Raw genomic sequence first — 25,596 nt, 5'->3', positions numbered from 1 at the left:
AACCAAGAGCTAGTGTTTTTGAAAAGATACACAACATTAATAAGCCTTTAGCTGGACTCATTAAGAAAAAAAGAGAGTGGACCCAAACAGACAAAACAAGAAGCGAAAGGAAGAAATTACAACCAATATGCAAGAAATACAATCATAAGAGAATACTAAGAACAGTTATATGTAAACAAATTAGACAAATTTCTAGAAGAAATGGATAAATTCCTAGAAACATAAAATCTTCCAGTACTGAATCAGGGAGAAATAGATAAGTTGAACAGACAGATTACCAGTATTGAACATGAATTAGTAATCAAAAATCTCACAACAAAGAAAAGTTCAGGACTGAATGGATACACAGAGGATTTCTATCAAACATGTAAAGAAGAGTCCTCCAACTATTCCCAAAAAATTAAAGAGGAAACACTCTTAAATTTCTTCTTAGAGGCCACCATTACCCTGATACCAAAACCAGACAAAGACACTACAAAAAAAAGAGAAAACTACAAGCCAATATCTTTGATGAACACAGAAGCAAACATCCTCAACAACGTATTAGGAAACCAAATTCAACAATATATTTAAAAGGACCATACACCATGATCAAGGGGAACTTATTCTATGGATGCTAGGATGGTTCAGTATCCACAAAACAATCAATGTGGTACATCACATTAACAAAGCAAAGGATAAAAATCATATGATCATCTCAGTAGCTGTAGAAAAAAGCATTTGACAAAATTCAACACCCATTCATGACAGAAGTTCTCAACAAAGTTGGTATAGAGACGCTCAGGATTTCTGTATTTAGCATAATGTCATCTGCAAAGAGTGACAGTTTTACTTCTTCCCTTCCCATTTGGATGACTCTTATTTCTTTTTCTTGTCTTGTTGCTATGATTAGGACTTCTAATACCATGTTAAATAGAAATGACAACAGTGGGCATCCTTGTCTCATTCCTGATTTTAGAGAAGCTTTCAGTTTTTCACCATTGAGTGTGATGTTAGCTATGGTTTTGAAAAAATGGCCTTTACTATGTTGAGATAGGTTCCTTCTACACCAACTTTTTTGAGCGCTTTTACCATGAATTCAATAGAATTCCTAAGCTTTACACTTTTACTTTTCCTCCCCCTCACATTTTACATTATTGATGTTACAGTTTACATATTTTTATACTGCATAACTAATAACAGATTACTGCAGTTATGATTTTTACTACCTTTTTATTTTAACTTTTAAAATAGAGTTGTAAGTGAATTATACACCACCATTACTGTATTACAGAATCCAAATTTGACTAAATATTTACAATTACCAATGAGTTTTAATGATACTATCCATGAAATTCCATTCTAAGAACGCCCTTTAGCATTTCTTGTAAGGCAGATCTAGCCGTAACAAGTTCTCTCAGCTTCTGTTTGTTTCAGGAAGTCTTAATCCATCCTCAATTGTATGTACAATTTCTCCAGGTACAGTAATCTTGGTTGAGCATTTTTCTTTCAATACTTTAAGTACACCATCCCATTCTCTTCTGGCCTGAAAAGTTTCTGTTGAGAAATCCGCCTAAGTATTTTGGGGGTTCTCTTGTATGTGACTTCTCTCTTTTCTCTCACTGCTTTTAAAATTTTCATTGTCTTTGACTTTTGATAATTTAATTATAATGTGTCTAGGGGTAGCCTTATTTGGGTTTAACCTACTTGGGGTCCTTTGGGCCTCTAAGATCTGGATGTCTATTTGTCTTTACAGGTTTGGGAACTTTTCAGCTATTACTGATTTAAATATGCTTTCTGTCCCTTTCTCTTTCTCTTCACCTTCTGGAATTCCCATATAAGAATATTGTTTCTTTTCATTGTGTCCCGTAAGTCCCACAGGCTTTCTTGACTCTTTTTCAATTTTTTTGCTCCTCTGACTGCATAATTTCAATTTTCCTATCTTCCAGGTCATTGATACTATCTTCTGCACTGCGAATTCTGCTTTTGAAGCTCTCTATTGAATTCTTTAGTTCAGTTATTGTGTTCTTCTGCTCTAGGATTTGTTTGGTTTTGATGGTTAATATTTCTTTTTTATTGAAGTATAATTGACATGCACATTATGTCAGTTTAAAGAGTAGAACTTAGTGATTTGATGTCTATATACATTATACAATTTTCACAATAAGTCTAGTTGCCATCTGTCAATATACAAAATTAATGCAGTATTGCTGACTATATTTCCCATGATGTACATTATATCCCATGACCTATTCCTTTCATAAGTGAAAGTCTGTACCTCCTGATCCCCTCCTCTTCCATTTCTCATACCTCCTATCACCCCTCAACTCTGGGAACCATCAATCTGTTCTCTGTATTTATGAGTCTTTGTCCATTTTACTTTTTTAAGATTGCGCATATAAGTGAAATCACACAGTATTTAACATTTTTGGTCTGACTTATTTCACATAGCAGAATATCCTCAAGATCCATGTTAAGTCAGTACGAATGGCAAAATTTCATTTTTTATTATGGCTGAATAATAGTCTGTTTATATACACACACACACACACACACACACACACACACACATACGTACATACATACCACATCTTCTTTAACCATTCCTCTATCAATGGACACTCAGATTGCTTCCATATCTTGGCTATTACAAATAATGCTGTAATGAACATGGTGGTACACATATCTTTTCGAGTTAAGTGTTTTTGTTTTCCTCAGATAAATACCCCAAATTGGAACTGCTGGATTGTATGGTGTTTTTAATTTTTCTGAGGAACCACCAGGCTGATTTCCATAGTGGCTGCACCAATTTACAGTCCCACAACAATGCACAAGCGTTCCCTTTTCTCCACATCCTAACACTTACCAGTTTTTGACTTTCTGATACTAGCCATTCTGACAGGTGTGAAGTGATATCTCACTGTAGTTTTGATTCTCATTTCTTAAAAATTAGTGATATTGAACATCTTTTCATGTGCTTGTTGATGATCTATATGTCTTCTTTGGAAAAAATATCTGTTCATCTATTTCTGCCATTATTTGCTTGAATCTGTTTTCTGCTCCTTTTTGTTCTCTCTTCTCTTTCTGGGATTCTACAATGCAGACTATAGTGCACTTGATGTCATCCCACAGGTGTCTTAAAATGTCCTCATTTTAAAAAATTCTTTCTTCTGTTTTGTTTGGGTGATTTCCACTCCCCTGTCCTCCAGATCCATTCTTCTGTATCATCTTGTCTGCTGTTGATTCCCTCTAGTTTATTTTTCAAGAAAGCTATTATATTCTTCAGCTTTTAAAATTCTGTTTGAAACTTTCTAATATTTTCTTTCTGTTTGTTGAATTTCTTACTGTGTTCATCCATTCTTCTCCTAGGTCACTGAGCATTTTTATGACCATTACATTGAATTCTTCAACAGGTATATTACTTAACTCCATTTCATTGCAGGTTTTTTCCCCCAGGGTTTTAACTTGTTCCTTCATTTAGAACATATTGCTCTATTTCCTGATTTTGCTTGACTCCCTATTTCTGTTATTCAAAACAGCTATTTCTCCCTGTCATGAAAGACTGGCCCCACGTGGGAGATGAACTTTATTATATAATCTTGCCCTAGTTCTTAGCTGTCTCTAAAACTATGTCTTTGCTTGTGTCAGCTCCATGGGGTTCCACAAACACAGCCCCTTGTTGGGCTGAGCCTGTCGTTCAAGGTATGTCTCCTGTGTGGGCTGGGGGTGCCCATCAGCTCTGGTGGGTGGTGTGAATGGTGTGGGGTGGTGGAGCTGTCTGTTCATTGGCTCTGGCTGGGTCACACAAGTGGCAGGAGGCTACTCGCCCTCCACATTTGTCAGTGCCACATGCAGGCGGCGCAGGGTCAGGCTCAGAACCTTCTGCCCACTTGGACTGTTGGTGCCATGGAGGGAGCAGCTTGCCCACAACCTCTCTTGGTGCCGTGCACCTGTGGCTCAGGACTAAGGGGCAGGGTTTCCATTTCTTTGTTGAACTTATTCATGCATTGTTTTCCTAATTTCATTTAGTTGTCTGTTTTCTTGTAGTTCATTAAACTTCTTTAAGAGGACTGTTCTGAATTCTTTGCCTGACAGTTCATAGATCTCCATTTCTTTAGACTCAGTTATTAGAGCCTTATTAGTTTTTTTTGGTGATGTCATATTTACCTGATTTTTCATGATCCTTGATTCCTCATGTTGGTATCTGCACATTTGAGTAAGTCGTCTCCTCTTTCAGACTTTGCAGATTCACTTTGGCAGAGACAGTTCTTCATTAGTCAGCTCAGTTTGATTTCTGGACATGTCTGCTGGTAACATCCTCAGGCAGGTGGGGGCTGTTATTATGGCCTATTTGGAGGCGAGCCGCCTGAGCTCTGAGACTGGGGAAGGGGATGGGTGTCACTGGCTGAGAACAGCTGGATAAGATGGCTGGCTTGGTTCCCTGCCCAAGCAAGGCTATCAGATGGGCTTCACAGTTGCCTGGATTCTCTGGCTAGGCTCACTAGATGGTCAGGTCTGGTTACCATACTCCATAGTAGATGGGGCTATGAATTAGCTTCCCTGCCATGGAGGGGCAGCAGGATGGGACCCAGGGTCTGCAAGGCTCATTGTTTGGGACCCTGAACCAGTCAAGAGTGTGCCCTGATAATCTTAGTGAGATGAAGTTACTGGTTTTGCTTTGTGGGTGGAGGAAGCTTTGGGCTACGCTCCATGTTCAGTACCACTGTAGCAGGGCTGTGGAAGGGCTGTACAGTTTCCTGGGTGCTCTGGTAAGGTTCCCTGGTTGGGTGGGCTGAAAGCTGTCTTCAGCAGAAACTGGGGCTATGAATTAGTTTCTCTGCCTGAACTCAGCAGGAAAAGCAGTTCCAAGGCCACTGACGCTCTTTGTATGTAGCCTTGACTCAAGCTGACCTGTGCCCCAAGTTCCCTGGCCAAACAGGGTCAATGGCTTTGCTCTAGGGGGTGATCAGTTCTGCTTACCCTCCTCCTCTCGGCTTGAGCATTGGTGGGTTATGCAGCTTCCAGGTGTTCTCAGCAGCCCTTCCTGTCAGATGGGGCTGGGGGCCACACTCTGCAGCAGGTGCAACTAGGGCTCAGCTCTTCTGCCTGGGCTTGAGCAGACCAGGTTCCAGGGCCGCAGAATTCCTCTTCTGGGGACCTCGTTTAGGCAGACCTGCTGAATTGCCCTGGTCAGACTGAGCCACTGACTTGGTTCTGCAGATGATCAAAGCTGCTGGTTGGGACTAACAATTGGCCCTGCGGGTAGGAAATCAGTCTGCCAAGATCCTTGTGATGGTTACTGGAAGCCCCTGACCCTTTCCCATCTCAATTAGATGCCCAGTATCGAGACCCAAGACTCGCAGGTGATTCCCAGGTGCGAGATCAGAGCAGGCTTCTGAAAAGAAATGCACAATGCTGGGGGGCGGGGGGTTCTGGTCGGCCACTGGTTCTCTTTTCTCACTGGGGGAACCACAGGCTCAGGGGAGACATTTCTACATGGTGGGTGCTGCACTGGCTTGGGGGAAGGGCCATGCAGTCGGCCTGTAGCCTTTCCTCTTACCCTTCTAATACAGCCTGTCTCGTCTCTGAGGCACAGAGGTGCTTCAGACTCCCCTCTATGTTCCAGGAATCTCTCAGTGGTGTCTTTTTCGAAGAGCTGTTACTTGTTGTTCTTGTGAGGGGGAGTAAAGTCAGGAACAACTTATGCTGCCATCTGGGTGATGTCTTTTTTTAAAATTGAAGTATAGTTAATGTATGATATTATATAAGTTACAGGTATACAATATAGTGATTCACAATTTTTAAAGGTTATACTCCATTTATAGTTATTATAAAATATTGGTAATATTCCCTGTGCTGTACAATATATCCATGTAGCTTACTTATTTGATACATAGTAGTTTGTACCTCTTAACCTCCTACCCCTCTGTTGCCCCTCCCTTCTTCCTTCTCCCCACTGGTAAACACTAGGTTGTTCTCTTTGTGAGTCTGTTTTTTTGTTGTTGTTTTTATATTCACTAGTTTATTTTTTAGATTCCATATATAAGTGGTATCACAGAGTATTTTTCTTTCTCTGTATGACTTATTTTACTAAGCATAATACCCTCCAAGTCCATTCACGTTGTTGCCAATGACAAAATTTCATTCTTTTCCATGGCTGAGTAGTATTTCAGCGTGTATGTTTGTGTACCACATCTTTATCCATTCATCTGTTGATGGACACTTAGGATGTTTCCATATCTTGGCTACTGTAAATAATGCTGCTACGAACACTGGGGTGCAGGTATCTTTTTGAATTAGTAATTTTTCAGAATACAGAATTTTAGGTTGGTGAGTTTTTTCTCTCAACACTGTGTCACAATACTCTCTTCCTGCTTACTAGTCTGCGAAGTCAGATGTTCTTGTGTTTGTTCTTCCATAGGTAAGGTGCTTTTCTCCTCTAGCTTCTTTCAAGACTTTTTCTTTATGTTTCATTTTCTGCGGTATGTAAATGATATGCCTAGGTGTAGTTTTTGTCACACCTCTAATTTTTATCCTGCTCGGTTCTCTCTGAGCTTCCTGGATCGATGGCTTGGTGTCTGACATTAACTTGGGAGAAATTCTCCATCACTGTTGCTTCACGTGTGTCCTTTGTCCTCCCCTGCCCCACCCCGTGTCTCTCTCTCTCTCCTCTTCTCTTTCTGGCACTCATTATGTATCTGTTTTTAATCGTTGATAGTCGTCCCACAGTTCTTGGATATTTTGTTCCTTCTCCTCTTCCTAGTGAATTTTCTCTTTTGTTTTTCCATTTTTGAAGTTTCTACTGACATATTCTTAAGCTTGCAGAGATTCTTTTCAGATGTGACCGGTCTACTAATGAGCCCATAGAAAGCATTCTTTACTTCTGTTTTAGTGTTTTTGATCTCTAGCATTTCTTTTTGATTCTTCTTAGATTTCCATTTCTTTGCTCACATGGTTCATCTGTTCTGCATGCTGTGTACTGTACTTATTACAGCCCTTGGCATATTAATCATTGCTGCTTTATGTTCCTGGTCTGATGATTCCAAATCCCTGCTATATCTGAGTCTGATTCTGATGCTGGCTGTCTCTCCAAACCATGTTTATTACCTTTTAGTATGGCTTGTAATTTTCTCTTGAAAGTCAGAATCAATGTAGTGAGTAAAAGGAACTGCTATAAATAGGGCTTTAGTAACGTAATGGTAAGGTGGGGAAGGGAAGCATTCTACAGTTCTCTGGTTTGGTCTCAGTCTTTCGTCAGCCTGTGGCTCTGAACTGTGAACTTCACATGAGCGCCTCAGTACCCACCCCCAGCATCAAACGGAACACCCTCTACCCTCTGCCTAACTGTGTGGCAAACCCAGAGGATCAGGCTTTCCCTCTGCTCCTTTAGTTCTGGTTTCTCAGTCTGTATTCAAGTTAGGTGGGCTGAGCTCAGCAAGCCTGGCAGTCACTCAGGTTCCCACTGCATTTTCCAATCTAACTTTCTAGGGTGCCTTGCACTTTGGGTTACACAGTGGATGACTGAGTTCATTTGACTCAGTATTTTGTGTACATACTTCTCTTGCCAGAACATTAAAGACAGGAGTGGGGTATGAATCAGGTCATCCACCTTGAGCATCTAATCAATACCATATCATCCTAACTTAATTTCTTAACCTCACAACCACCCTAAAAAGATAGAGGTTATCAACTCACTGAAAAACCAAGCTTCAGACAAGTCAACCTCACATGGCAGGTAACAGGGGGCCTCCCTGATTAAAAAGATTTGAAAGTCACTGCACCATCCACAGGGATGCCTGTTGAGCACAGTAGCCTGCAAGTGGCCAAGCCCTTTCTTGTCTATAGGAGGGAGTCATTGCCAGCTCAGAAATGATTACAAGGAGCCTTTAGCTGCCAGGCAGTGCACTAGGCGGTGGGAAGATCAAAATGATTAAGACGCTTTGAGGGACTCATAGTCCAGTAGGGGAAAAAAATACAAATAATAATGGGTAATGTTTTTATAAAAAAGAGTATTATAATATGCACCTCAATAGAGCTGAGCACAAAACAGTGTAGGACCAGGGAAGAGGGAAGACTTCATATCAAATATGCTGAATCACAAGCACAAGGAATCTGTATGGAGTCTAATGGGGTGATGGATTGTGACAGTAATTATACAGCTCTGTAAATTTACCAAAAACCATGAAATCAGACACTTAAATGGGTGAATTTTATAGTATATAAATTATACCTCAATAAATTTGCTTTTAAAAAATGAATATAGTGGTTGAGTGCAGGCACAGAATACTAAGTTGAATATCAACCCAATATTGTGAACAGGTGATTGTTGGAAAATAAAGTGAAGAATAAGCTTATAAAAAATGTGCTGACTTGTCATGGGGCTTCGATTTTACATCATATGGCACAAGGCAGGATGAGTTTAAAATGGATCTGTCTTTGTCACTTACCAAAAATAAAAAATAACCATGAAGTTAAATTTTAAAATTTTGATGAAAACAGGAAATACATTTTATTTTCTAATATTACGTTATTCTGACACAGGCATCTTAACTGTAAAAAGGAGAATATGCTTTTATTAAAAATGTCAAGCTTCATCATTAGCCCTTTAACACTAACAAGAATGCTGCCAGCTGGGAGGAGGATGTAGGCTTTCTGGAATAAAGGATCTGACTGCATGTTTGATGACTGTAGCACCCCTTCCAAACTAAGAAAAACTTAACTGTAGATGTTAATATGGTTTTAACAAAAAGTTGTTGGAAATACACTGGGGTCAAGACAGATGTCAGATGTTTCAGAAGATGTACTACGAAATTTTTAATGGGCAACTAAAAATAACTTCCTTATTACTGATCAGGCTAAATTTTTCAACTATGAAAATGTAGGTTTGTGTGTATATCACAATGTACACATGCAAAATGCTCAATGAAATCCAAACATCTATGGTCTAAAATGTCCCAGGCACTATGTGAGCCATTGTATGCATATTATGCTCCATGTAGAAATTATGTTTATTGTATTTTCCTCTGTATCATTCTTTAACAAAAAGCAAAGGCTTAGCAATTGATATAGATGACATAAAATTCTAAATCATCAGCATATTAGGAAAAAACACTTTCCTTATACCCCAGCCTTTATAACTTTTTGCACCTTAGGGATTTAAAATTGCTTTGGGATGAGTGGGCTACTAACATTACAGCCACATTCCATTTGCTCTCCAACCTGTCTGCTCAGCATATTCTGCAGTTAAAGATAATATTTGTAAATTACATCAATTTCATCATAATCTTTGTGGATATTAACGCTGTTACAACAATAAAATCCTTAAAAATTCTAAGTATCCATCTCAGTCTCATCATTGAGATGCCACTTACACAGAGGGTGGACTTTTTTTTTTTTAACTTGCCCTTTTAAAGCTAAACATTGGATGACAAATGTGTCCAGTTTCCTATCTACCTGAGTTCAACATATTCGAGATGATTAAAAAAAAAATAGGTACTTACAGATTAAATGTTAAGTGTGAACTATGATTCAGATTCTTAATAAAATTATACTTCACAGAGCTGTGTAAGAGACTCTTCCCTAACTCTAAACCTTGAAATCTTCCTTCAAATACCAAAATCCAGGAGACTGATTCATGTTCAATATCATTTTTAGCCAACAAATTTTTAAGTGAAATTAATTCTTCACCTCAAAATCTAATTCAAGTTAATGATCACCTTTTTATAACTAAGGCATTGCTTTTCTTTCCTTATCTTATATTCAAACTATTTTCAATGAATTTATATATAGAACAATCAAACCAATAACATCCTTTACACATCCCTTACACATTTACCCTTAGTTAGTATTCATATAGGTTGTCTTCTAAATTTGTGAATTCCACCTAATATTAACATTAGAATTATTGTTACGCTAAGAGTGCAGCATGATTAGTATTCTCCAGTTAGGAATGTTAGGGTGATCTAACCGAGCAATGATGGTGGACTTGTCAAATCTTATTCTTTTCTAGTATTTTACTGAGTGCAATGTTTAATAGTATGAGCACCCCAAATGGATAATTGAGTTTTAACCCTTTTTTATAGTCAAATATCTCACACAAACAGTTTCATTAATTTTTCCATGGTTAGTTGTCTCTCTACCAATAATTCCTCATGCCAACCCTCCTACCTCTTTCTCCAAATATACACACTCCAATATTTCTCTATATACTTATTATACTCACTGTATGTACAACCACTGTCCAACTTATGGCAACTTCTCTGTCTTAGTTTTCTCACTAGTAATTACGATCAACCTACAAATGGCTATTTTGAAGTTTAAAACAAGAACTAATCTTTGAACATCTTAGATCAAAGTGCCACATAAATGTCTTGATCCAAAATAACTTGTCTGAGTAAGAAAGTTTTCCTTTATCTACATCTACTATTAAGAAACACTATTGTGATTAACAATTTCATACATCTAGATTCACTAGGACATTAGGATAATAAAGTTATCTAACAGAATAAGTAACTGCAAAAATGAATTACCATGATTTATCTCTTTTACAGAAATAAAACAATTTTACTTCAAGGTAAAAAAAAATTTAAAATAAGACAAAGAAATGCCCTTTTCTTTAGGATACAAGTTCAAACCTAAAAGGTATACATAGGAAATTTCAATTTTTCTTCCTGGAGGACTCTAATGTTGGCAAATAAAAAATCAGGGAGAATTGTAACATGAGAAAATGATAAAACTTAAATGCAAGGTGATAAATTATATTCATCAGCTAAAGGTGCCTTATCTAAATCAGTCTAAGTTTGAAAGACTCTGTTGAGAGAAAATAAACTGTCCTTTTGAGATGGCCGTTTCCTAAAGAGCAAGAATTGAGACTACATTTTAACTGATATGTATTACTAAAATAAAATTAGAATCAACACTGTGTTAAATAAAATACAAATAGGGACCAGGTAATAAAAATAAAAGAGTTCTAGAAGAGTTCTTTTCTTAGAAAAAGGCTTTTATCAGAGACTATATAGCAAAGAGACTTTGGAAGCAGTTGTTAATGTTGGATTCAGACCTTTGGACTGGACAAAGAATTAAAGCACCACATAAAAGACAAAGCAGTCCCACTGCCTTTATCATTCTCTAACAACACACACAGACATAAACACAGGTACACACACCCACAGGTACTCACAGGCAGTGTCACCCAGGTAAAGAAGAGGGAGAAAATCTTTGCAGAGCTTTCTCTACTTCCTAAAATTAACCAATAAACGGGTAGCACTGGTTTCCTGAAAAGACTAGTCATAACTAAAGTTCATTTAAAAAATGATAAAGAGGCCAAACAACGAACTATTGGTATTTAAAACCACACTTCTGAAAGCTGAGGGCTTCCATAACACATGATCTGAAAGACAGAAAGGCCCCAATGTGCCAGGATATCACCTATCAGAGCCAGGACAATTTGATATAAGAGGGCAAATAGAAAACAATTTAATTCAGAAGCAAAGGCAAAGGTATTAAACTGCTCTGCTAAACTGAGTTATAGAGTAACATAAAATAGCAAAAATTATTCCATGATACAGGCATTGTAAAAATGCTTATTCAGAGCTAAAAGAACAACTATGCATAATGATAAGCAAGGTCAATAATGCTGCAACCTACACACTGAGGGAAGAAGCATGAGAGTGGAGGGGTCCAAAAGTATATTATTTACATTAAATACTGTTGGGTCTTTTAAAAATGAAGCTGGATATGTGAATTTTTAATATTTCTTAAAACTAGGGTAAGGGAGATTTCCTACAATCCTAAATACAATAAAATACAATAAAGCAGTACACATGAAAGTCCAAAGTAGAAGACGACCATTAATTTTCCTAATGAATAATACTGCACTTTTATTTTGCTTTTCTGTTAACTGCTGTATTCTCTGAAAATCCTCAGGTAGCTAAATTTTAAGCAATTCTAACATAAGTTATAAGTGCCTGTATCCATTTCAACTCACCTTACCATCCCATCCCAATCAGACAGAGTAACCACTCCTCATTTAAAAATAAATAAACACGTCTATTAGGCTGTAAGATTTCTTAAGGCCAGGGAAAATGTCTTAATGCCTTTTCTTCTCTGCAAATTTCCCGCATACCGCTTAGCACAAAGAAGCTTTATGAATAAAGAATAACTGAGCAAAGGAAGTGGGGAAGAAATGGTGATTCTCCTGCACAAGGGAGCCGAGACCTTCCACAGGCAGTCTGGCTACTTGCACTTCTCACTACAGCTTTTACGTTTTAGTCTTTGTACAGTCTGCCCCCTCCAACCGCCCCCATGTTGTGTTCTTCTTAGGCAGAGAACCTCTCTCTTTTTCATATTTGTATCTAGAGCTCAGTACTGGGCCAGGCACAGAAGCAGCTGTTTCAAAGGTTGTCTGTGGAATAGATGAATGATTAGTAATTCTAGGAGCATTTCACGAGACTAAAACTTTAATATAAGTCTCTCTTAATACACATTCAGATGTGACACCTGCCCAGCAAAGACTTTGATAAGAGTTATGTGGCTACAGAAAAGTGAAGCAGCATGGCGATGCCAAGGGGAGAGAGGTGGCTGGGAAAACTAATCCTCGCTTTGCTCCTACACTGATTGTGTGACTTTGCATCTGTTAATAAGTGCTTCTTGACTTCATTTGCCTAATACATGAAAGGAGAACACTGGACTGGAGTAGTACTTTCCAAAAATTTTTCTTCAGTACTGATTACTTAGGAAAAGCAATAATAAGTAGAGCGCCAAATACATCTTTTAAAAGGATAAAAATGGGGCTGCTTTGGTCATTTGAAACAGTTGTGACACTTGTGTGAGGTAGAACTGTGTCCCTGTCATCCTCCCCTTTTCCCTCATTCACATCACCTAGGGAGGCCCCCAGACATCTCCCTGAACGCTAAGGCTCCATGGAACCCATTTAGATAGCCAATGAACTCTAAGTTCCCTCTAGCTAAAGCATCCCATAATTCTATGATTTGATTTCTTCTAAGGCTCTAAAATCAACGTCATATCCCATTTACCATCACATCAAAAAGAATAAGGAGGACTCCCTCTTGTGAGAGCACCAGGATCACAACTAGCTGCTGGACAATCATCAATAGGAGGACACTGGAGTTCACCAAAAAAGATACCCCATGTTCAAGGACAAAGGAGAAGCCACAATGAGACGGTACGAGGGGCACAATCACAGTAAAATCAAGTCCCATAACTGCTGGGTGGGTGACTCACAGACTGGAGAACACTTATACTACAGAAGTTCACCAACTGGAGTGAAGGTTCTGAGCCCAACGTCAGGCTTCCCAACATCGGGGTCCAGCAATGGGAGGAGGAATTCCTAGAGAATCAGACTTTGAAGCCTACTGGGATTTGATTGCAGGACTTTGACAGAACTGGGGGAAAAGAGACTCCACTTTTAGAGGGCAACACAAAGTGGTGTGTGCATCAGGACCCAGGAGAAGGAGCAGGGACCCCAGGAGAGACTGAACCAGACCTACCTGCTAGTGTTGGAGGGTCTCCTGCGGAGGCAGGGGGTGGCTGTGGCTCACTGTGGACAGAAGGACACTGGCAGCAGAAGTTCTGGGAAGTACTCCTTGGCATAAGCCCTCCCAGAGTCTGTCATTGGCCCCACCAAAGACCCCAGATATGCTCCAGTGTTGGGTTGCCTCAGGCCAAACAACCAACAGCAAGGGAACCCAGCCCCACCCATTAGCAGTCAAGCAGATTAAAGTTTTATAGAGCTCCGCCTACCAGAGCAATAATCAGCTCTACCCACCACCAGTCCCTCCCATCAGGAAACTTGCATAAGCCTCTTAGATAGCCTCATCCACCAGAGGGCAGACAGCAGAAGCAAGAAGAACTACAATCCTGCAGCCTGTGGAACAAAAACCGCATTCACAGAAAGGGAGACAAGATGAAAAGGCAGAGGGCTATGTACCAGAAGAAGGAACAAGATAAAACCCCAGAAAAACAATTAAATGAAGTGGAGATATAGGCAACCTTCCAGAAAAAGAATTCAGAATAATGATAGTGAAGATGATCCAGGACCTCGGAAAAAGAATGGAGGCAAAGATCGAGAAGATTCAAGAAATGTTTAACAAAGACCTAGAAGAATTAAAGAGCAAACAAACAGAGATGAACAATACAATAACTGAAATGACAACTACACGATAAGGAACCAATAGCAGAATAACTGAGGCAGAAGAACGGATAAGTGACCTGGAAGACAGAATGGTGGAATTCACTGCTGTAGAACAAAATAAAGCTAAAAGGATGAAAAGAAATGAAGACAGCCTAAGAGACCTCTGGGACAACATTAAAGGCAACAACATACGCATTATAGAGGTCCCAGAAGGAGAAGAGAGAGAGAAAGGACCACAGAAAATATCTGAAGAGATTATAGTCGAAAACTTCCTTAACATGGGAAAGGAAATAGCCACCCAAGTCCAGGAAGCACAGAGAGGCCCATACAGGATAAACCCAAGGAGAAACATGCCAAGACACATAGTAATTAAATTGGCAAAATTAAAGACAAAGAAAAATTATTAAAAGCAGCAAGGGAAAAATGACAAATAACATACAAGGGAACTCCCATAAGGTTAACAGCTGATTTCTCAGCAGAAACTCTACAAGCCAGAAGGGAGTGGCATGATATACTTAAAGTGATGAAAAGGAAGAACCTACAACCAAGATTACTCTACCCAGCAAGGATCACATTCAATTCGATGGAGAAATCAAAAGCTTTACAGACAAGCAAAAGCTAAGAGAATTCAGCACCACCAAACCAGCTCTACAACAAATGCTAAAGGAACTTCCCTAAATGGGAAACACAAGAGAAGGAAAGGACCTACAAAAACAAATGCAAAGAAATTAAGAAAATGGTAATAGGAACATACATATTGATAACTACCTTAAATGTCAATGGATTAAATGCTCCAACCAAAAGACACAGGCTTGCTGAATGGATACAAAAACAAGACCCATATGTATGCTGTCTACAAGAGACCCACTTCAGACCTAGGGACACATAGAGACTGAAAGTGAGGGGATGGAAAAAGATATTCCATGCAAATGGAAATCAAAAGAAAGCTGGAGTAGCAATACTCATATCAGATAAAATACACTTTAAAATAAAGAATGTTACATGGGCTTCCCTGGTGGCGCAGTGGTTGACAGTCCGCCTGCCGATGCAGGGGACACGGGTTCGTGCCCTGGTCCGGGAGGATCCCACATGCCGCGGAGCGGCTGGGCCCGTCAGCCATGGCTGCTGAGCCTGCGCGTCCGGAGCCTGTGCTCCGCAGCGGGAGAGGCCACAGCGGTGAGAGGCCCGTGTACCGCAAAAAAATAAAAATAATAAAAAAATAAAATAAAATAAAGAATGTTACAAGAGACAAGGAAGGACACTACATAATGATCAGGGGATCAATCCAAGAAGAAGTTATAACAATTATAAATATATATGCACCCAACATAGGAACACCTCAATAAATAAGGCAACTGCTAACAGCTATAAAAGAGGAAATCGCCAGTAACACAATAATAGTGGGAGACTTTAACACCTCACTTAAATCAATGGACAGATCATCCAAAGTGAAAATAAATACGGAAACAGAACCTTTAAGTGACACAATAGACCAGATAGATTTAATTGATATTTATAGGATATTGCATCCAAAAACAGCAGATTACACTTTCTTCTCAAGTGCACAAGGAACATTCTCCAGGATGGATCACATCTTGGGTCACAAATCAAGCCTCAGTAAATTTAAGAAAACTGAAATCATATCAAGTCTTTTCTGACCACAACTCTATGAGATTAGAAATGAATTACAGGGAAAAAAATGTAAAAAACACAAACACATGGAGGCTAAACAATACATTACTAAATAACCAAGAGATCTCTGAGGAAATCAAAGAGGAAATCAAAAAATACCTAGAGACAAATGACAATGAAAACACGACGATCCAAAACCTATGGGATGCAGCAGAAGCAGTTCTAAGAGGGAAGTTTACAGCTGTTCAAGCCTACCTCAAGAAACAAGAAAAATCTCAAATAAACAATCTAATCTTACACCTAAAGGAAGAGAAGAAAGAAGAGAAAGAAGAACAAACAAAACCCAAAGTTAGCAGAAGGAAAGAAATCATAAAGATCAGAGCAGAAATAAATGAAATAGAAACAAAGAAAACAATAGCAAAGATCAATAAAACTAAAAGTTGGTTCTTTGAGAAGATAAAAAAAATTCATCAACCATTAGTGCGACTCATCAAGAAAAAGAGGGAGAGGACTCAAAACAATAAAATTAGAAATGAAAAAGGAGAAATTACAACAGACACCGCAGAAATACAAAGCATCCTGTAAGATTACTACAAGCAACTGTATGCCAATACAATGGACAACCTGGAAGAAATGGACAAATTCTTAGAAAGGTACAACCTCCCAAGACTGAACCAGGAATAGATAATATGAACAGACCAATTACAAGTAATGAAATTGAAACTGTGATTAAAAAACTTCCAACAAACAAAAATCCAGGACCAGATGGCTTCAGAGGTGAATTCTATCAAACATTTAGAGAAGAGCTAACACCCATCCTTCTCAAACCCTTTCAAAAAATTGCAGAGGAAGGAACACTCCCAAACTGATTCTATGAGGCCACTATCACCCTGATATCAAAACCAGACAAAGATACTACAAAAAAGAAAATTGCAGTCAATATCACTGATGAATATAGATGCAAAAATCCTCAACAAAATACTAGCAAACAGAATCCAACAACACAATAAAAGGATCATACACCATGACCAAGTGGGATTTATCTCAGGGATGCAAGGATTCTTCAATATACGCAAATCAATCAATGTAATGCACCATATTAACAAACTGAAGAAGAAATACCATATGATCATCTCAATAGATGCATAAAAAGCTTTTGACAAAATTCAACACCCACTTATGACAAAAACTCTCCAAAAAGTGGGCACAGAGGGGACCTACCTGAACATAATAAAGGCCATATATGACAAACCCACAGCAAACATCATTCTCAATGGTGAAAAACTGAAAGCATTTCCTCTAAGATCAGGAACAAGGCAAGGATGTCCACTCTTGCCACTATTATTCAACATAGTTTTGGAAGTCCTAGCCATAGCCATCAGTGAAGAAAAAGAAATAAAAGGTATACAAATTGGAAAAGAAGTGAAACTGTCACTGTTTGCAGATGACATGATACTATACATAGAGAATCCTAAAGATGCCACCAGAAAACTACTAGAGCTAATCAATGAATTTGGTAAAGTTGCACGATACAAAATTAATGCACAGAAATCTGTTGCATTCCTATACACTAATGATGAAAAATCTGAAAGTGAAATTAAGGGAACACTCCCATTTACCATTGCAAGAAAAAGAATAAAATACCTAGGAATAAACCTACCCAGGGACAGAAAAGAGCTGTATGCAGAAAACTATAAGACACTGCTCAAAGAAATTTAGATGACACCAACAGATGGAGAGATATACCATGTTCTTGGATTGGAAGAATCAATATTTTGAAAATGACTCTACTACCCAAAGCAATCTACAGATTCAATGCAATCCTTATCAAATTACCAATGTCATTTTTTACAGAACTAGAACAAAAAAATCTTAAAATCTGTATGGAGACACAAAAGATCCCAAATAGCCAAAGCAGTCTTGAGGGAAAAAAAAAGAGCTGGAGGAATCAGACTCCCTGACTTCAGACTATACTATAAAGCTACAGTAATCAAGACAATATGGTACTGGCAGAAAAACAGAAACATAGATCAATCGAGCAAGACAGAAAGCCCAGAGATAAACCTACGCACCTATGGTCAACTAATCTATGACAAAGGAGGCAAGGATATAAAATGGAGAAAAGACAGTCTCTTCAATAAGTGGTGCTGGGAAAACTGGACAGCTACATGTAAAAGAATGAAATTAGAACACTCCCTAACACCATACACAAAAATAAACTCAAAGTGGATTAGAGACCTAAATGTAGGAGCAGACACTATGAAACTCCTAGAGGAAAACATAGGAAGAACACTCTATGACATATATCACAGCAAGATGTTTTTTGACCCACCTCCTAGAGTAATGGAAATAAAACCAAAAATAAATGGGACCTAATGAAACTTTGAAGTTTTTGCACAGCAAAGGAAACCGTAAACAAGATGAAAAGACGACCCTCAGAATGCGAGAAAATATTTGCAAACGAATCAACAGGCAAAGGATTAATCTCCAAAATATACAAGCAGTTCATGCAGCTCAATATTAAAAAAACAAACAACCCAATCCACAAATGGGCAGAAGACCTAAATAGACATTTCTCCAAAGAAGACATACAGATGGCCAAGAAGCACATGAAAAGCTACTCAACATCACTAATTATTAGAGAAATGCAAATCAAAACTACAATCAGGTATCACCTCACACCAGTTAGAATGCGAATCATCAGAAAATCTACAAACAACAAATCCTGGAGAGGGTGTGGAGAAAAGGGAACCCTCTTGCACTGTTAGTGGGAATGTAAATGGATACAGCCAGTATGGAGAACAGTATGGAAGTTCCTTAAAAAACTAAAAATAGAATTACTGTATGACCCAGCAATCCCACTACTGGGCATATACCCAGAGAAAACCATAATTCAAAATGACACATGCACCCCAATGTTCATTGCAGCACTATTTACAATAGCCAGGTCATGGAAGCAACCTAAATGCCCATCGACAGACGAATGGATAAAGAAGATGGGGTACATATATACAATGGAATATTACTCAGCCATAAAAAGGAACGAATTTGGGTCATTTGTAGAGACGTGGTTGGATCTAGAGACTATCATACAGAGTCAAGTAAGTCAGAAAGAGAAAAACAAATATCGTATATTAATGCATATATATGGAACCTAGAAAAATGGTACAGATGAACCAATTTGCAGAGCAGAAATTGAGACACAGATGTAGAGAACAAACGTATGGACACCAAGCGGGGAAAGAGGCGGGAGGGGGGGCTGTTGGTGTGATGAATTGGGCAATTGGGATTGACATGCATACACTGATGTGTATAAAATGGATGACTAATAAGAAAGAAAGAAAGGAAAAAAAGAATAAGGAACATAAGAGGTAAAAGACCTGTATTTGGAAAACCATATAACACAGATGAAAGGAACTGAAGATGACTCAAACAGATGGAAAGATATACCATGTTCTTGGATTGGAAGAATTAATATTGTTAAAATGACCATACAGATTCAATGCAATCCCTGTCAAAATACGAATGGCATTTTTTTCACAGAACTAGAAAAAATTTCAAAATTTATATGGAAACACAAAAGACCCCGAATAGTCAAAACAATCTTGAGAAAGAAGAAGAGAATTGGGGAAATCACACTGCCTGTCTTCAGACTATACTACAAAGCTACAGTAATCGAAACAGTATGGTACTAGCACAAAAACAGATGCACAGATCAATGGAACAGGATAGAGAGCCCAGAAATAAAACCACACACTTATGGTCAATTAATCTATAACAAAGGAGGCAAGACTATATACAATGGAGAAAAGATAGTCCCTTTAATACGTGGTGCTGGGAAAACTGGACAGCTACCTGTAAAAAAATGAAGTTAGAACATTCTCTAACACCACATACAAAAATAAACTCAACATGGATTAAAGACCTCAATGTAAGACTGGATACTATAAAACTCCTAGAAGAAAACATAGGCAGAACACTCTTTGACATGAATTGTGGCAATATTTTTTTGGATCTGGTCCTAAAGGAAAGAAAAACATCATTAAACAAATGGGCCCCTTAACTTTAAAAGCTTTTGCATAGCAAAGGAAACCACTGAGAAAACGAAAAGACAATCTACTGAAAGGGAGAAAATATTTGCAAATGATATAACCAATAAGGGGTTAATACCCAACATATACAGACAGCTCATGCAACTCAACATCAAAAGAACACACAACTGGATTAAAAAATGGGCCAAAGACCTGAAGGACATTTTTACAAAGAGGACATGCAGATGGCCAACAGACACATGGAAAGATGCCCAGCATCACTAATCGTAAGGGAAATGCAAAATCACAACCATGATGAGATATCACCTCACACCTGTCAGAATGGTTATCATCAAAAAGAACACAAATAACCAATGTTGGTGAGGATGTGGAGAAAAGGGAACCCTCATACACTGTGTATGGGAATGTAAATTGGTGCAGTCACTGTGGAAAATAGCATGGAGGTTTCTCACAAAACGAAAAATAGAACTCCCATATGATCCAGCAATTCCACTGCTGGGTAAGTATCTGAAAGAAACAAAAACATTAATTCGAAAAGATACATGCATCCCAATGTTCATAGCAGCATTTTTTACAATTGCCAAGATATGGAAGCAACCTAAGTGTCCATCAACAGATGAATGGATAAAAACAGATATGGTGTATTTATACAATGGAATACTACTCAGCCATAAAAACGAATGAAATTTTGCCATTTGCAGAAACATGGATGGACTTGGAGGGCATTATATTATGCTAAGTGAAATATGTTAGAGAAAGAAAAATACTGTATGATATCAATTATATGTGGAATCTAAAAAATATAACAAACTAGTGAATACAGCAAGAAAGCAGCAGACCCATAGATGTAGAGAACAAACCAGTGGTTACCAGCGGGGAGAGGGAAGGGGGGAGGGGCAATATAGGGGGAGGGGATTAAGAGGTACAAACTATTAGGTATAAAATAAGCTACAAGGGTATATTGTACAACATGGGGAATATAGCCAATATTTTATAATAACTATAAATGGAGTATACCCTTTAAAAAAAAAATGTCATGAAAAACCTAGGGGTGAAACAGGAATAAAGACACAGACTTACTAGAGAATGGACTTGAGGCTATGGGGAGGGGGAAGTGTAAACGGTGACAAAGCGATAAAGAGGCATGGACATATATACACTACCAAACATAAGGTAGATAGCTAGTGGGAAGCAGCCGCATAGCACAGGGAGATCAGCTCGGTGCTTTGTGACCGCCTGGAGGGGTGGGATAGGGAGGGTGGGAGGGAGGGAGACGCAAGCGGGAAGAGATATGGGAATATATGTATATATATAACTGATTCATTTTGTTGTGAAGCTGAAACTAACATACCATTGTAAAGCAATTATACTCCAATAAAGATGTTAAAAAAAAAAAAAAAAGAAAGATGTTGGGACATCATAAAAAAAAAAAACAAAAAAAAAAACTGTGACTCACTATACTGCACACCTGTAATGTACATAACATTGTACATCAAGTATACTTCAGTAAAAATAAAATAAATCAATATCAAGATCTCCCCCATGCAAGTATATACTACGAAATCCTACAAACTTTGAAGTAGCAACCCCTTTCCTGTAACTATTATCTAAACTTACACAACTGTAGAAAATCTCTCAGGAAATGCAGTTCCTTGCACTGTTGCTATTATTCTTTCTATAGACTTTTATATAGACTTCATTACATATAAGCACTATGCGCCTCAAAGGAGGATATAAAGGGACAAATCCAGACATGTATAACTTCCTTAAGCTTACAGTCTTAATGGAACATTCCTATCAATAACTATAACTGAGAATAGAAATCACTGTGTCATCAGATAAAGTAAAGTGGATGTTTAAAGGCTGAGATTATTTCTGGTTGGTAAGATCAGGAAAGAATTCATGGAGCATGTTATGAGCTGGGCTGTAAAGAATGGCAGGGATGTAGATTCTAAGCAGAGGTTACTTTATGAGCACTGTCCAAAAAGCCAGAAGCCATGGGGCAAGTGCAGGGAATGGCATCTAGTGGCAGCTTTGTTGACATACAGGGTGTGTGAAGACAAGTACGGGGAATAAAATAGATTACTGGCACAATGTGCAGAGCTTAATGACATTTTAGAGCAGAGGAGGGCTTCAAAACAGGTTAAAGTAGAGGAAAGAGGCTGGAGGCGGAGACAGTCAGGAGGCAGAAGCAGGGATGTCTGAACTCGGAGTGCCGCAGCAGGAATGGTGTGGGGCTGCTGGTGGGGCCAGTTCCGCAGGAGCGAACGAGGGGCCAGAGAGGTTCAAGGATGATGGGAGCCCAGAATCTAGGAAATACTGGTGCCATTAATAGAAGTGGAGAACATGTGACGAAGTCTAGAGACAGATGATGAGTGCTGAGTGCAGAGGAAATGTCCTGCAGAAAAATGCAAATGTTGAACTGAAATCTGGGAAAGAGGGCAGAGCTGCATATAAGGTAAGAATTTTTAGATATGGCAGATGAACTCTTAAGACTGAATGAGACTGATGAGAATGGGACTTTAGTGAAAAGACAATTCTAAGTGCTAATCTTCGGGAAATACTAACATTAATGGCTAATAGGAGGAAAATGAATCAGAGAAGGTGTGACTGGAGAGATACAAGGAAAACTGGGGGAGCACAGTATTACATACAGTTACACACATGCATATATACTTACTTATGAATGAAAAAGCTTAGCTCTTGATCTGAAGATCACATAAGTTGATATATGGACAGCAGGGTTTTCTAAAGTGTGTTCTAGGGCAGGGGTCCCCAACCCCTGGGGATACCAGTCCGCAGCCTATTAGGAACCGGGCCTCACAGCAGGAGGTGAGTGGCGGGAGAGTGAGGGAAGCTTCATCTGCCGCTCCCCATCACTCCCCACGGCTCCCCACCGCTTGCACTGCCACCTGAGCCATCCCTCCCCACCCCCCTCTGCCCCCATCCATGGAAAAACTGTCTTCCACAAAACCGGTCCCTGGTGCCAAAAAGGTTGGGGACCACTGTTCTAGGGAACACTAGTTTTATTAGCTGTTGAAAGGTACTTCATTATCAAAACAGGACTCAGGGATCAAAAAGGTTAGGATATTGGCCCTTTATCTACTGAAGAAATTCAAAGAGTCCATCACACTGACCCATAAACCCTTTTTGTTTTATATCCTCTAGATAACAGCAGTGTGTCTAGACAAGGAGCCAGCTTGAGAAATACTGATACGTCGTAACGTTTCAAAATTCACAGAATATTAAAACTGAAAAGGACAGCTGTGATCATTTCTTCCAATCGCTTCATTTTATACGAGAAGAAAGTTAATTATATGATAAATTACTGTATTGCCTTATTCTTGGTAGGTGATGAATAAATGTGGATAGGAAACCGTATGAACAAGAGAGAAATAAAAAGGGAAATGACAAATAAAATAGAAATCTGAGCTTTAAAAGCTACAATATTAGTTACCATTTGAGAGGTAACTTGCTTTATGCTTATTGTTTTAGAATATTTCACAGTGTCATCCTGAAGAGGAAACTGAGGCCTCAAGGATCACATGGCCAGTGGTCCAGCTGGTACACAGCAGAGCTCGAATTCAAACCCAAATCTGTCTTACTCTTGAAATCTGGGCTCTTGAACACAATGCCCTGTTGACCTGACAAGAGGGCCAAAGAAGAATCCAGTTCTTGGGTAAACATCCACCCTCATCCATGGATAGGGCCCAAGATAAAGCTTTCTTATACCGAATTGCCACTATATATAAATGTAAATAAAACCTAATGTAGCAAATTCAATATATCAAAAATCTAGATTTACAAAACAGATCCTCAGGAGTATATTTATTTGCTTTTAGAAATAAATTTATAAAAGAATCATCAAAATATTCTCTCTCACAATATGAATATATTTACAATTATTTCATTCTATTAATTTTTTCGAGAGTAGACATCCTGCATAGGTCAAGATACGCCTTTCATATTTCAGCAAGGGTCTAAGTATATCATTTATGAAATTTTTCTAGGAAACTCACTTTCATTCATGAGAAATAAGTCCAAAAATAATCGCTTTGGACCTCAGGCCATGAATTCATATTAATTTTAATGAGTTTTCCTTGAAATGATACACTATCTCTACTTGAGTCTGGTGATATACATACACAGAAACATAGGCCATCACATATACTTGCAAATATTACAGTCTCATACTTTGAATCCCCAATTTAAAATAGTACCACATTCCCTTACAATTAGTCAAACAATTTAAGTGGTATTGGTATTTTTTAATTCATTCTAGCATGTTATATGTAAGATCTAGTCAACTGGTAAACCATTTTTCCACAGTGTGCATTATGAAAGAATAAGATTTATTCCCCCAAGTTATGATTTGTAAACCTAAGTTCACTGTAGATGGCTATGTTAGGTAACATGTCAGAAAAATATTTATGAAAGCTTAATATCAGTGAAAATCAAAAATAAAATTCACATGTAGTTCTAATTTAAAAACATATTTGGCTCTAATTTTCTTGATAACTGGATTAAAAATTTAGTAAAGATTCTGCTCTAACAATTTCTAAAAAATTAAATTCTTAACTGCTATATTGATTAGTAGAAATTTAACAAGGGTGGTTTTCTTGGTCTACATAGAGTTAGTTATAATTTATCTGTAATACTATCTCCCCCAAAGTATGTACCTTGAAACCTTACATTTTACTGTCAAAATAGGTTCAGGAAACATTGCAAATTCTATTTCTCTCTTACAGATTGACAATAAACATCAGCACTGTACAAGCTCCTGGAAGTTCTACAGTTAAAAAAAAAATTAGCTTCATTTAATCCATCATTTCTTAAGCTTATCTATCAATATCCTGGTATAATTAGTGTCACAGGAAACAGGATTAGAAAACCTTGCTATAATGATAAGAAGGAGATAATCAGAATCAGTGTATGGTACCCAAATCATCTGTCTTAGATTCTGGAATTTATGTAATTTTACCATATTTTCTTTTTGAATGCTATTTTTTATAAAAAGATAATTGATTGCATACAAGCATAGCAAACAGCTTAAAATAAGAATAGGAGCATGCTGGGTACCAAGAAAAAGACATGGGATACTCAGGGTTTATGTGTCTTATACAAAGTAGGTAAGACACTGGTGTAAAATGAGAACAGTTGGTGCAATTAATCCTTCTCCAGGGTCACCGCTAAGGCACAAAGAAAGACAGTAAGAAAAGAGCAAGTAGTTCATTTACTAAATGGCTGACATGCAGCATACTTACACTGCCCATTCAAGCTTCTCATTCTTGATTGAGTTGTACAGAGCCTGTAAAGAGAGAAAACAAGATGGAATTATTCTTTTCACCCTGTTTCACATTTTGCGTTCAGCAAATGACCAAAGCCAAAAGGCTTGAGTGAGTCAGCAAGCAACTCCCAGGGCCCTTGTGGGTCATCCTATTGGTACTGCAGAAATGAAGAAAACACAGGTGAGGCTAAGGAGCACAGGGCAGGTAGAGCTCTGTGAAAGAGAGAGACTTTTCATGAAGTAAAAAACGTCATTTGTAAGATACACAACACTGTACTACATTTTACCACAGTAAAATATAGGACATGATTAAAATTAGACCATGTACTCTATTTTTCTTATTCAAAATATGGTCTTATAGTTTCATTGCTTTGGAAATTTCAATATTCATACCTTTTCATTAATGGAATAAATATAACTGTTTTCATAACAACTTAATGAGTAAGACACATGGAAAGGAGACTGAAGCCCAATTATGGGAGACTATCTCAGAA

General features: G+C 38.2%; 1 protein-coding gene across 3 annotated transcripts in view; it reads right to left on the bottom strand.

Moving 5' to 3' along the window:
- The window catches only part of PSD3 (pleckstrin and Sec7 domain containing 3), a 565,935-nt gene that overhangs the window by 133,696 nt on the left and 406,643 nt on the right, over window positions 1-25,596 (bottom strand). For all 3 annotated transcript variants that reach the window (XM_027122996.1, XM_027122997.1, XM_027122998.1), the window contains one exon: window positions 25,080-25,123. In XM_027122996.1, coding sequence (XP_026978797.1) covers window positions 25,080-25,123 — 44 coding nt within the window. The remainder of the gene's footprint in view (window positions 1-25,079; window positions 25,124-25,596) is intronic.

The sequence above is a fragment of the Aethalodelphis obliquidens genome, unplaced genomic scaffold (genome assembly GCF_003676395.1).
Source record: "Aethalodelphis obliquidens isolate GAN/ISIS:26980383/991018 unplaced genomic scaffold, ASM367639v1 scaffold25, whole genome shotgun sequence".
NCBI classification, from domain to species: Eukaryota; Metazoa; Chordata; class Mammalia; order Artiodactyla; family Delphinidae; genus Aethalodelphis; species Aethalodelphis obliquidens.
This window is presented reverse-complemented; position numbering and strand designations above follow the sequence as displayed.